Here is a 12,581-nt window from a genome sequence, read left to right on the forward strand (position 1 = left end):
ACTATACTATTACACCTTTCAAATATCAGTTTGGGTGTTACACACCAACATACACACAGCAATGCACATTATGAAGACTGAATGTGATCTTTCTGTGAAGAAAACTGTGAAATGCATGAAAAGATTTCATTACTTGCCCCACCATGGGCATTTTTAAAATTGGAAGAACATTTCCAGAGGCAGTTAGGAACAGCATGACACACTGTGGTGCTGGATACACTGCTGCCTTTGGAGCTGATACAATTATTGGTGAAGCACAGCTGTAGCTTTCCTAAATAACTACAGAATGAAAAAAAAAAAAAAAAGATGCTGTGGTTTGTGCAGGTGACTAGTCTTTCTCACAACAAGAAGCTGTAAAGCACTGTTTAATTAGACATTGTCACAGGCAGCCACACACATTCATACACACATGCAATAAAGCTGACAGTATATGCACTTAATAAAAAATTGACATGAGATCCAGTACTAATAGCCACCACTGTATAAGTCTTGTCAAACCAACCTCATTTCAGTCTTCAGTCTTGTCAAACCAACCTCATTTCATTCTTCAAAAGGATTACAAGTCACTTGATAAAGGTGGCAGAGTGGATGTCACAGACTTAGAGTTCCTAATACAGTTGGCTGACTTTTTCATGTCACTGATGAAGAAAGGTGGTGCTGCACAGCACCAGCAGGGAACACCTTAAAGGGATTGAGATCTGCCTGAGTACCAGACCTCAGATGGGGCTGTCGATAAGAAACCATCCTTGAGCAGGGAGGAAGGGGACAGTTCTGCCTGCCCAGGACTGAGTCTGATGGCTGCCCACATTTTTCTCAATGAAAAGGCAAAAAGAAAAGGGATGGTATCAAGATTGGCAGGGGAGAGACTGTTACCAAGCCTGAGCCCACTCAAAGTCCGTGTGCTGCAGCAGAGTCAGAGGTAAAGACAAGCTGCTGAGGACAAGAAGTGCCAGCCCTGCCTGCAGAGAGCTGAAATGTACCCCAGAAAGCAGCAAGCTGAGGGTGAGAGCAGACCCACCATTCATCAAGAACTTCCACTGTCAAGGCATCCAAAAAAGTCACTAGTGAGGTCTGGATAAACTTAGAGGTGGAGGTAGAGATGTGTAGGATGAAATGTGTATTACAGGGAAGAAGATTGTTATAATGCTGCATATAGATGTGATTTGGCATTTTTAGGAGGTCAGTACAAAACAAAAGGAATTCAAATAGTTTTAAAATTAGAGGTAATGTCCTGCAGTGAGATAGCTGAAGTGCTTAATCTATGTAGTTTATCACAAGAAGATTGAGAGTCAACTTGATTAATGTATAAGCATCTCCAGGGGGAGAAAACACAAGATCCTGCTGCACTCTAATCAAGCAGACAAATGCATAAGAAGAGCTACCTTCTGGAAGCTGAACCCAAACAAACTCAAATTGGAACTAATGCACAGATTTTTAATGGGAGGAACGACTGATTGTTGGAACAATCTGTCATGGCATGTGATGGACCCTTTGTCTCTCAAGTGTTTCATGCCATAACTGGATACCATATGGAAGAAAAGCTCATGCCAAGTACCCATTATCAGCCCCACCATCAGCCCATCTGGGTGTATTTTAATGGTCTGAGAGGTCAGACTGGCAAATCTAATCACACCCCTGACTCTTAAACTCTTTGAGTCAAGATCAGTGGTGCCCTGCCTCTCTCCTAGGACACACCACGAGGACTGGGGCATCCTGAAGCAGGAGCCCCATGGTGTAACCACTTCTGAGGAGTGTTTGCAGTATATCACTTGGCAGATCTGATTGCACTTTACAATCACTTTGCAGACATTAAAACAGCTCCCCAGAGGGCAAAACAGACCATAAACAAGCTTGTCTCATTTGACCTTTGACTGCAAATCTCCAGGGTCACATTCTGTCTTTTAGTACAGCAGTGCCCTCCTGCTGATTTTGGTGGACTAGGATCAATATGAGCTGGCAAATTTCTCTTCTACTAACTGACCATAACATCCTCACATTGCTTAATTCTCTAATGCTGGGGATCAGGACAGGATTGTCAGGAACAAAGATTGACAAACAGAGTAGATCCTCACATGTATTTGGCTACTCAGCTTCTCCTGAGCACTGTAACTTTGCTCTGGAGCGTGTTCCCATGTCAAGTATCTTTCAGATATTGCCACACTGTGAGAGGGATCAGAATATTTGATATTTCACCAGAAGATTAACCAAAACTGTCTCAATACCCCGCATCCTCCAACTCCAAACTATAATGTATTCATTTGCTTTCCTCCCTTATGCAGCTCTGACCACTCAGTCTTCCCTCTTTCCTCATCCAGCTTCCCATCCCATACCACTTGGACCCACTACTTCTACCTCCATCACTTTTCTCTCAGCAGACTTGTTCCTCCAGACATTTCTTACTTAACAATACCTAAAACTATCTCAGGTCTTCTGTTTATTCTGTTGCCACTGAAAAAGTGCACATTCATGTGTTTTCTTCTGTGTCTCCCTGGCTCTCAATAATTAGGATTTAAAAATAAAAAGGACACAGGACTGATATTACCAGGTTGTACAACATCAGAAGGGGATAGCAATTGAGAAATTCTACACAAATCAATGAAAATACAAACCAAAAATAATGTCAAACACTGGTTTTCCATCTCTCCTCTCTCCATTCCTGTGTTGCTCATCCAAAGCCCCACAGTCTGGGGTTCAGGTGATTTTCTGCCATCTCCTGCAGGCAGAGTCAGGGCTGAATTGCCTCAGCCTCCCATGGGCAGAGGTGAAATATGAGGTTGGCAGCATCAGGCAGCTGTGTCTCAGAACAGCTGCTGTTTTCAGCAGACACATCCCACAAGCCTGGAGGGGAAGATGTGGCCAAGGACAAGCACATGGAGGCTTTTCAGTGATACCCTGGGACATCGGGGTCCACACAACATGGAGCCAAGGACCAACCAAAATTCAGAATGAGGAGGAAAAAAAGAGGAAGACAAAGGATGAGAGGAAATCATTGCTTTATTATTAATGCTTCCTATAATCTTGCCAGCTTCAGAATGTCTTCTGTGAATAATTTATACGTGGCTTCTCCAATAGACTGTGAATAATTGATGTTCGTTTTCTTCAGTCATTATTTCCCAATGTGTTACCAGGAACTAGACTGAATCTTAATTTAAAAAAAAAGTCTGTCTAGGCTGTTTAGAAACCTGATATAATTTGGGGAAGAGTACCTTCTGTGGAAAACCTTTGCATTTCATAGGAAAACATATTTTTTCCTTTTAACCAAGAAATAATGGAATAGAGCAAAGCTTTTTTCAGTTCACCTCTTTTCCCCAGCTGGCCTGGCACATAGAACACTTTTATTATCACTTTATTGCATCATTTGGACACTGAAAGGTGTGGGTTTGGAATGGAAATAAACATTTCACAGCAGTGTGGTGTAGAGGGCAGAAATGCAGTGATTACCAAGAAGTTAGGAAGCAAATTTGCTACCAGGGTTTCAACACCATCCCAATGGAGATGGCAGGAAACAGATCTGGAGGTGAGTGAGCAGCTCTCCAGCCCCTACTGACTCCTTCAGGCATATCTTGATTGTTCATCAACCAAAGTGGTTCTAGTGCCATTTGATGTTCTCTGCACACACACACACAGCCCTTTCCTCTCATGCCCCTACCAAGCCATAACAAATCTCAAGGTCTTGACAGCTGCTTCCCTATTGAAAGAGAAATTAGTGACTCAGAGGAATTTCTTTTTAACTTTTTTATTACATGGTGTACACAACCAAGGTGAAGAATTCATCAAAAGACACTAAAGCCAACCTTTCCCTTCATAAACTCAGTACACACATAAACATGCAGTTCCCAGTAACTCTTCCCAAGAGAAGATAATTAAATGCTGAGGGTTCTGTGCAAACTCTTCAGCTTTTTAAGTATTTACCTATTTTGTTTTAAATCTGTGCTTCAAAAAGCCAACAATGTGACTTGTTCCACAAGGACAGTGTCTTGCTCATGCACAGAGTAAAAATTCTGGAAAAAATACTTGTAAAACTGGGGTATCTCTCAGGGCATCAATCCACATGGAAACACCATGATGTCTAGCCTCAAGCTTCAAACCTAATACCACCAGCAAGACTCACACACCTGACTGGAGTCAGGAACAGCAACTAGCAAGGATGCTCTGAGAGGAACAGGAATAAACATCTGCTGAAGTGCTTTGCTAAATCACAGCCCATCAAAAGCAACTCTCAAACTGTGCTGTGCACATCCCTGCTAGCTGAACAGTTTTGACCCATGGCAGCCCTGCATTAATATGTGTGTACACACAAAATTTACAGATGCCCACTGACCCAGTTTTTACCTGCCTGGGATATTCAACTTTACCAAAGACTGAGAGAACATCAATATCAAAACCTTCATTTAAGTTTTCTGTTATGAAAGAAAAATGCTAGAACTCCTGCTGATCACTTAAATGGCCCTAAAGTGTTATAAAGTGTACAGCCTTAAAAGGTCATTTTGCCTAATTGAGACTGCAATTAGCAGGAAGATCCGAATCTCCTCCTGTGGTATCCTGGGAGCAGATTACACAAGTTAGAATACACTCAACAAACACAGTTCAGTAGCAATAAATCAGGTCAAATTTTGCTCTCAGACTCCAGTAAAGCCCATTGTAATTGAGGACAGTCTATTTTCTGAAGTCGGTGGAGCTTTTCACATTTCTCATTTGGCACAGGCTCACACAACTCACTTCAAAACTGAAGCACATTTCTGATTTCAAAGAAGTTGCTCCCACCTCAGTGGCACCAGGTGTAGGTGCACTTTGCTGAGCAGAGCCACAGAATCACAGAATTATTAAAGCTGGAAAGACCTCTAAAAGCATCAAGTCCAAGCATTAACCCGACACTGCCAACTCCACCAATAAACCATGCCCACAGGTGCCACATCCAAATGGCTTTTCAACACTTGCAAGGATGGTGATTCCACCACCACCCTGGACATCCTGTTCCAATAACATGATCAAGTTCTTCCATATTATCAATTCTTTTTTTGTCTCTTTTCTTAAGAAATCTTCCTGATTACAACTAGCATTTTGATACTGACTCTAATAATAACCCTATCAGCACTTTTTCCTCTTGAACACAGCAAATCCAACTCCTTTAAAAATGTTCTATTATTTTCACTATAGTTTCTTTATTATGCACACAGCACTACAAAATGAGCAGACATTTATGAGATAAGGTACAACCTATTCTTGCCTAGGATGGCAAAAAAATAACTAATATTCTGTGGAATAAGAGAGGTAATATTTTAAAAGAATATGAGGTCAAAATTTGAACTTTAAGCTCTTTTTGGGCAACAATTCTGCTGAGATGAAAATATCAGTGCACCTGGGCACACCCTAAACCAGGTAATTGGGCTATACTGGAGGGGGAGGAAGAAAGGGAGGGGGGGAGGGAGGAAGGAAGGAAGGAAGGAAGGAAGGAAGGAAGGAAGGAAGGAAGGAAGGAAGGAAGGAAGGAAGGAAGGAAGGAAGGAAGGAAGGAAGGAAGGAAGGAAGGAAGGAAGGAAGGAAGGAAGGAAGGAAGGAAGGAAGGAAGGAAGGAAGGAAGGAAGGAAGGAAGGAAGGAAGGAAGGAAGGCTCCAAATTCAGACTCTGGAGTGTAAAACATGCAGCATATGGTCAGGCTGGCAGAAGAGCCTGATGGCGGCCACAGAAACAGACTGCAGTGCAGTGTTAGCAGGAGCACCATGCCAAGTGCTGCTCCCACTGCCAAATCCCAAAAACTCCCCATTAGACACTGCCTATAGCCCCACACCAAAACAAAGGGCTCCCAGAGATCCCAGCCATAAGGGGGTGCAGGAAAGGGCTTAGCTCTAAAGCAAGCTGCTCCCTTGGACTGCCATCAATATTTTCCATTTTAAAAGCCAAGCAACTGCCCTGATGGCAGTGATACTTATCAGCTAAACTCCCTTGCTGCTATCAGACTCATGAAGGGATCAGAGGGAGATCTGTGGTAATTAAAAATGAAAGAGATCAAATTAGTAAAGCAAATTCCCAACTGTCAGGAGTGATTCAGAGGTCTGGATTCTGCTGAAGGAGGCTCTCTGTCTGTCACTCCCACCTCCATGTATGTACCTGACCTTCAGAACAGTATTGGGAAGATGCCCAGAGGGGATACCTTAAATGGGAAGCAGAGGAGAGCCAGAATAGCTCTAGAAGTAAAAAATATTATCTTTTCCCTAGCCAAAATCTTTCTGGACGTTTAATGCATCTCTTCACAGGAACCCTTGCAACCATGATGTGGCAGCATCAAAAATGTGACTCAGCTCTGAACAAACAGAAACCTGAGAGTGGTGCCCAAGCAGTCTGGTGTGGCCATGCCATGGCCTGTCCAGACCTATCCCACCCCACTGAGGTACCACACCACACTGAATGGGGAAACACAGGCTGCAGGGGCTGAAAGTGGTGATGACTGCAGCTCCATAGAGCAAGGAGGACAGAAAAAAACAGAGGGGAGTGAAATACAGAATAGGGCATGTTGTCCCAGTGCCTTGCAACTGCAGAGCTGCTGCTGCAGCTTCCCTCACATATCTGGGTCACTGCATAGCAGAACTTCCTATAGCACCACAAAAACCTCTCGTGTGAGCCTCCTTCCTTCCCACCTACCACCTACATGGGAGAGATGTGGAGGGCAGGAGGGTAGCAGGAGGGGAAGGTGGATCATTGTGCTGCTCTGTGCTCATGGAAAGAAAAAAGTGTAAAAATCCTTCTCCTAGTAACCAGGTCACAAAGCAGTCAAAATATGACAGCCCTTTCTACTACACACCCCATGAGTATTTCTCAGAGGACACTGTCTTCTCTGCAGGTAAACTGTGCTGATTAAGCTTCTGAAGACTCAAAAACAGGGTAGAATTCTGGCAGGTTTCGGAGCCTACAGCAGTTTCAGGGAATGTTGAGGCTGTGCTCAGCAGGACACAGTCAGCTGTGATTTGCAGGTCACTGTGTGCTTCAAAATGCAGCAGAGCACAGAAGCATCCAACCTAATTTTAAATGGTTTCACTCAAATGGAAAGCAGTAAAACACAACATCCTGGAAATGAGCACATCTCAAGACACCGACTGAGCTCTGATGCCACAGTCCAATTGCTCCAGATATGGGAAGCACCTGGGCTAACACATTTTTAGCAATCTCAAGTGTCTTTCCACTCCACTGGAGGCCACAGTCTAGACGTATTTACAACGCAGGAGACATTTAACATATTGTTATACCATCTTTCAAATTTCTAGTTCAGGCACAATTTAAAGAGAGCGACTGCTGAGCATTTGGAAGAAGGAGAGGTTGGCACAGTATTCTCAGGATTCAAAATTAATGACAGCCTGCACATCACTTCTCTTTTCAGGGAGCAGTAAAGATCAGTGGCAGATATTCTCAAGCAGCAGCATTTCTGAGTAGATGAAAACAACTGCAAACATTGTGAAGTCAGCAGTGATGGCAGATGTGTTCCAAAAACACTCACTTTCTCATACAGATTCCCTCATACCATTGTGTCCACTGAGAGCTCTACCAACCTCAAGGAAACAATTAAAAAAAGCCCTAAGAGCTCCTGCTGCTTCACAACTGCAACTGCTATACACGTGCAACCCTCTCTTAAAAGCAGAGACATAGTTAGCCACAGGGTATCTCAGGACTAATAGATGCTGAACAGAACTTCTGAAGATAGCAGACCTCTGGAAGGAGGAAGCTGGAAATTGTCCTGCCCAGTGTGATTTTACTGTAGGCCCTGATTCTGCAGGTTGAAGGACCAAAGAGAACCCCGAGGGGACTCCAGGATTCTACCAAAAGCTAAAATGAGCCCCAGCTCCTATGTCCTGGCACAGGGTAGGACCTGTGAGATGTACAAGAATCTGAATAAATTTAGTAGAAAGACCAGAAAGATTCATCTCAGAGGATATGGCATAGTTCTGGCATTTCTTGATAGACCTTGGGATAAAATAGCACCAGGCCTAAGAGAGAAGGAAGGCATCCCAAGGAGCTGTTAATGTGGCCTGGCCAAGCCTGCAGCACAAATCTCACTCTGCACACAATCCACTAAGAACACAACTTGTAGAAGCCTCATTTACAGAACATTTTGTATTCCTTAGGCTGCAGAAATGTATGCTTTTAGTGTAAGATGTCCTTGGTACAGCTGCTGTATTTTCAGATGAGACAGAGGCCACCAGCATAGAGAATATGACAAGACTGCAAGGAGATACCTGTCAGCATCTTCAACACAACTCATCATCAACAGCAGACCCCCATGTGAAAACTCTAGAGATTTGTGGGGCAGTCACTTTTCAAAAGGTGCCTCTCCCAGTTTATCCCACACACTGGACAATGGACTATCAGCCAAACTCTATGGTGGTTAAAATATTTTACAGTAAAAACCACTATGTTAACCAAGCTGAAAGTGAAAGTTGTTCCCTACACATTCCTACAGTGACCGACTGCTGCTGACATATTCATGTTTTCAGGCTGAAATATTGGTCATTCTTTAAGCAAAAGCTGAAAGACTGAGACATGAGAAAACCTAAAATTACTTTTGCCATCAGAACATAGCCAGACAGCCCCTGCTGCCAATTAATTTACTACAGACAGGAAAAAAGAGATAGAACTCCAAGAGCCCTGGGAGATGGGATCTGAGGGCTTCAGTAAAAAAGTCAAATATCTGATTGCTTCTCAAACCAGCTGAATTGCTGTGGGATTTAACAGCAACTCTACAAGAAGGAGATGAGTTTTCCAGTGTATTTAAGAGAATTCAGTATTTTGGTGTATAATATCAGAGCCTGTCTACTGGGAAAATTTTTCACCTTGTCTAGCAGGGGCCAGATATTGTTATAAACCAGCTGAATTCTCATTGGAATTGATTTAAGACCAGAAAGAGGCACAAACAATAGAAGATGAAGAGGGAAGTGAACCATTTGTCAAAATCTGTAGCAGAAAGTTGAGGATAGTGTAACATTGCTGGACTTAGACCATTTATCACAAGATTTAAGAAGAAATAATGTATGTCACAAAAAAATAGTTATACCTATGTCCTCCAGGGTACACCAAAAGTGGTTGTGCAGCAGAAGAAATAAAACTACCTGCTCCTTTATAGTGCAGGCAGCAAAAAGTGATAGGCTTGCAGTATTACAAGGGGCATTCAACAGCAGAAAAATCTTTAACAGGAAGGAAAATGGAAAGAACTAAATATATGAGCAAATATCTGGAGAGCTTCTGGGCTCTTCATCACAAGAGGTGACTGAAAACAATCCAGACAAATATCAGCCATGAATGACAGTCATTTTTACTACAGCCATTTGGGCTGGAGGGTGAATAAGGGGGTCATCTGAGGTGCTTCTCAGGTCTATATTTCTGTAATTGAAAAAGCACATCCTAAGGACATACAGAGATTCCACATTTAAAACCCTGGAAACTAAATCCAAATACCAGGAATGACACATTCTCAAATGATGCTTGTAAGCAGTCAGACACCTTACAGTGATCAACACTGCTACAGAAAACATTTACGTACCTCACACTGGAACACAGAGAAATGAAAATAAACCTTTAGAGGAGCAGAGTCAGAAGTGAATAAATCTGACATCTGCTGCAATAGAACTGAAAAGATGTTGCCACTGTTCATCCTGTTTGTCAGATACAATAATTTATACCCCCTGGTATAAATTACTGCTAGGATCTTTTGTGGAGAGAATTGCTAGAGCAAAGTGTGATGGGAAAGAATATTCAGACTGGGAAGCTACGAAACAGTGAGGGATGTGTTTGCAGAGCAGCAGTTTGTTTATATCCCCCAGATGCAAAGAAGTGTTTCAACATAAAAAAAAAAGCAGAACCAAGTGATATGAAAATACTCCAAGTTGTTAAAAAATAAATGCATAAATAAATAAAATGCAGGAGATTCATCATAAAAATACTCAGGCAAATAAGACATTTACCATTCCTCATGCATTCAGCTTATGAATTAGCTAAATAATGGAAGTAATGAGAATGTGGACACTATGCAAATACAGTTTGACCACTGGTGGTCACCATTTTGGCCAATACAGCTATAAATGACTGGAGAGCTGCAGAACTGAAGAGCAGGGCAGCTAAATGCAAGCAACCACAGCTCTTCAGGGGGTGCTGTCATAGATGTGCCTTGTCTGTGAATCAGCATAAAAGGGTATCTGTAGCAGTGACTTTCATGGATACACTGCAAAGACAATCCCTGCTCCACATCTCCAGGAGAGAGAAAGCTGGGTTGGAGGGGAAGGACGACTCAGGGAAACTCCAGACATCAGTGACAGCCCTATTTACAATGTAAATAGCACAAAAAGCCAGTAGCAGTCTGTAAAATGAAAAGTCACAACGTACTGCATTCCTTCCCTCTCACAGGGTCAGGTAGTCCAGAGCACTCCGCTGACGGATTCGGGACAGCCACCCTCCATCTGGAGCCGCTGCTGTCGCACTCCGTGTACTCAAAGTGGTAATCTGTCTGCAAGCAATTACAAAGAGTTTCAGTTTCATCATAACATTTGCATATTAAGCTCATTAATCAAGACTGGGATTAGCAAACTCAGTTGTAATTAAACCAGAGAGGAAGTGGCTGGCGTGGAACACGCTGTGCAGCTTTGATGAGTGCCATGTATCATCACAGAGCAAGCACGGCTCTCATCAGATGCTGTGCAGCACAAATGCTCGGGCAGGAGGTGGGATTTGCAAAAGCACTTGATAGACAGGAGGCAGATTCCACTAGAATATTTTTCCCAGTCTCTTAGAGCAGGATTGGTGGAAAATTTCTGTCCATCACAGTATCTGATCTACAGCAGCCAAGGAGGCTTCCTCTGTGATCAATAGAGCAAGCCACACCTGAGTACAAGTCATCCCATGATAGGCTGAATGTGTAAGATAGATATAATGATTCCTCCTGCAAGTGCCTTTCCCTCTTTGTCAGCTTCAGAGGAATCCCAGGCAAATTAGGGCAGATAAACCTGGTATTGGGATACCTCTGAAAATGTCATCCAGGGTCAGCTCTGAGGAGTACCTCAAGGCAGAATTTTGGCGTGTGGGGAGATCAGTCCTGTGGTTGCTGGGACTGAAATAAGCCCTGGGTAGATTCAGTGAAAAAGAGTAAGAAACTTCCTAGCATTAGCTAGGAAAGAATATTAGCTATTTGTCTTATTAATAGTATTGACTCAGATCCCACATAAAATCTAGAGTCACATTTAATTACATTTTTAGTTTTGTGTGTATAGCTCTGTTTTCAAATTCATAGACCAGAAGTTTATGATTAAAAAAAACCTCAGCAACATCTCATTCTTCAACCAGTTTGGGTGGAGCTGGCAGAAATGGTGAGTAACCTTCTTCCGAGGGAACAGACCCATGTTCAAATGACACACCCTGACAAGCTCCATAAGATGGTTCCATATGGACAAAGCCACCTCCAGCTCCCTCTGCAGTTAACCAAGGTTATCTATTTTAGATGCCAGTTGCAGAGGGGACAAGGAGATAATACATCCTAGAAACACTTCTTTCTCCCCACTGGCTACAGAGGAAAACGAGCCACTTAACTTGGATGGAGTCGTCTTCATTTCCTCAAGGGAACCCCACCTCCAACACTGCACATCCCTTCCTGGCCCATGAAAGTACCACCAAAAAGCATGGTACCAAGGAAAATTTAGCCACAGGCTCGATGTTTAAGAAGCTTTGGAGCAGCCTGGTGTGGTGATCCATAAAGTCTGGTGGGCTCTTTTCAATTTCTGTGTCTTCTCCAGGCAGCACTGGCCATGAACCAAGGAGGGGAGGCAGCAGCCATGTCTGCAGCCCAAGCACAAGAGCTCTTCAGCTGCTGCTCACTCTCACCACAGCACACCCCACCCAAGGGGCAGCAGAAATCTGCCTCCCTGCCATCACTGCAGACATCAGGCCCTTATTCTGATGCGCTAGGAGATGCTACTCTGTGCACACAGGGATTATTTTAGGGGGAGTCTTCTCCTGCTCCTTTCCTTGCAACTGACATTGTACATGATGGAGCAGAAGAAGGGGGACCAGGTGGACAAGAGTTGATCCATGCTGGCTCTGATATAGATTAGTTAATTCCTGCAAATATTCTCGCATGGAGAAGACTTCCAATTCTCCTCATTTACTTGCAGAAAAACAAACAATACTGAGTTTAATACTTCTCCTACTGTTACCATAGCTCTCCAGAGATATTCAGATGTTAATAAAGTTCTACCTAAACATCATTAAAGCCTTTGTTATTTTGCATCCAGGTGCAAATAATAATCTGATTTCTCTGGAATTAATATTTTCATGCTGAATAATTATCTCTGTAGTTCAATGAATGGTTTAGAGTCCTAACTCGCAGCACAAAAACTATTTGTCTCAAAAAAACCAAACCCAGAGCAACACAGGAAATATGATATAACACCCTGCCAACTCTACAAATATACTCAATTATAATATGTATTTTCCCCCTTTCATCTCATTATGCAATCTTTCAGGAATACTTTAAAAAAATATTCCCGAATCATCTCAGTATGTAATCTGCCATAAGGCAACCAGAATACACAAGTGTAATAGTCATCTCC

At 42.9% G+C, this 12,581-nt stretch overlaps 1 protein-coding gene across 1 annotated transcript in view; it reads right to left on the reverse strand.

Moving 5' to 3' along the window:
• The window catches only part of ELAPOR2 (endosome-lysosome associated apoptosis and autophagy regulator family member 2), a 95,174-nt gene that overhangs the window by 35,664 nt on the left and 46,929 nt on the right, over positions 1-12,581 (reverse strand). The window contains exon 2 of the mRNA XM_021531029.4: positions 10,366-10,486. Within this exon, the coding sequence (XP_021386704.2) occupies positions 10,366-10,486 (121 nt within the window). The remainder of the gene's footprint in view (positions 1-10,365; positions 10,487-12,581) is intronic.

This window comes from Lonchura striata, chromosome 1A, assembly GCF_050655825.1.
Source record: "Lonchura striata isolate lonStrDom1 chromosome 1A, ASM5065582v1, whole genome shotgun sequence".
NCBI lineage: Eukaryota > Metazoa > Chordata > Aves > Passeriformes > Estrildidae > Lonchura > Lonchura striata.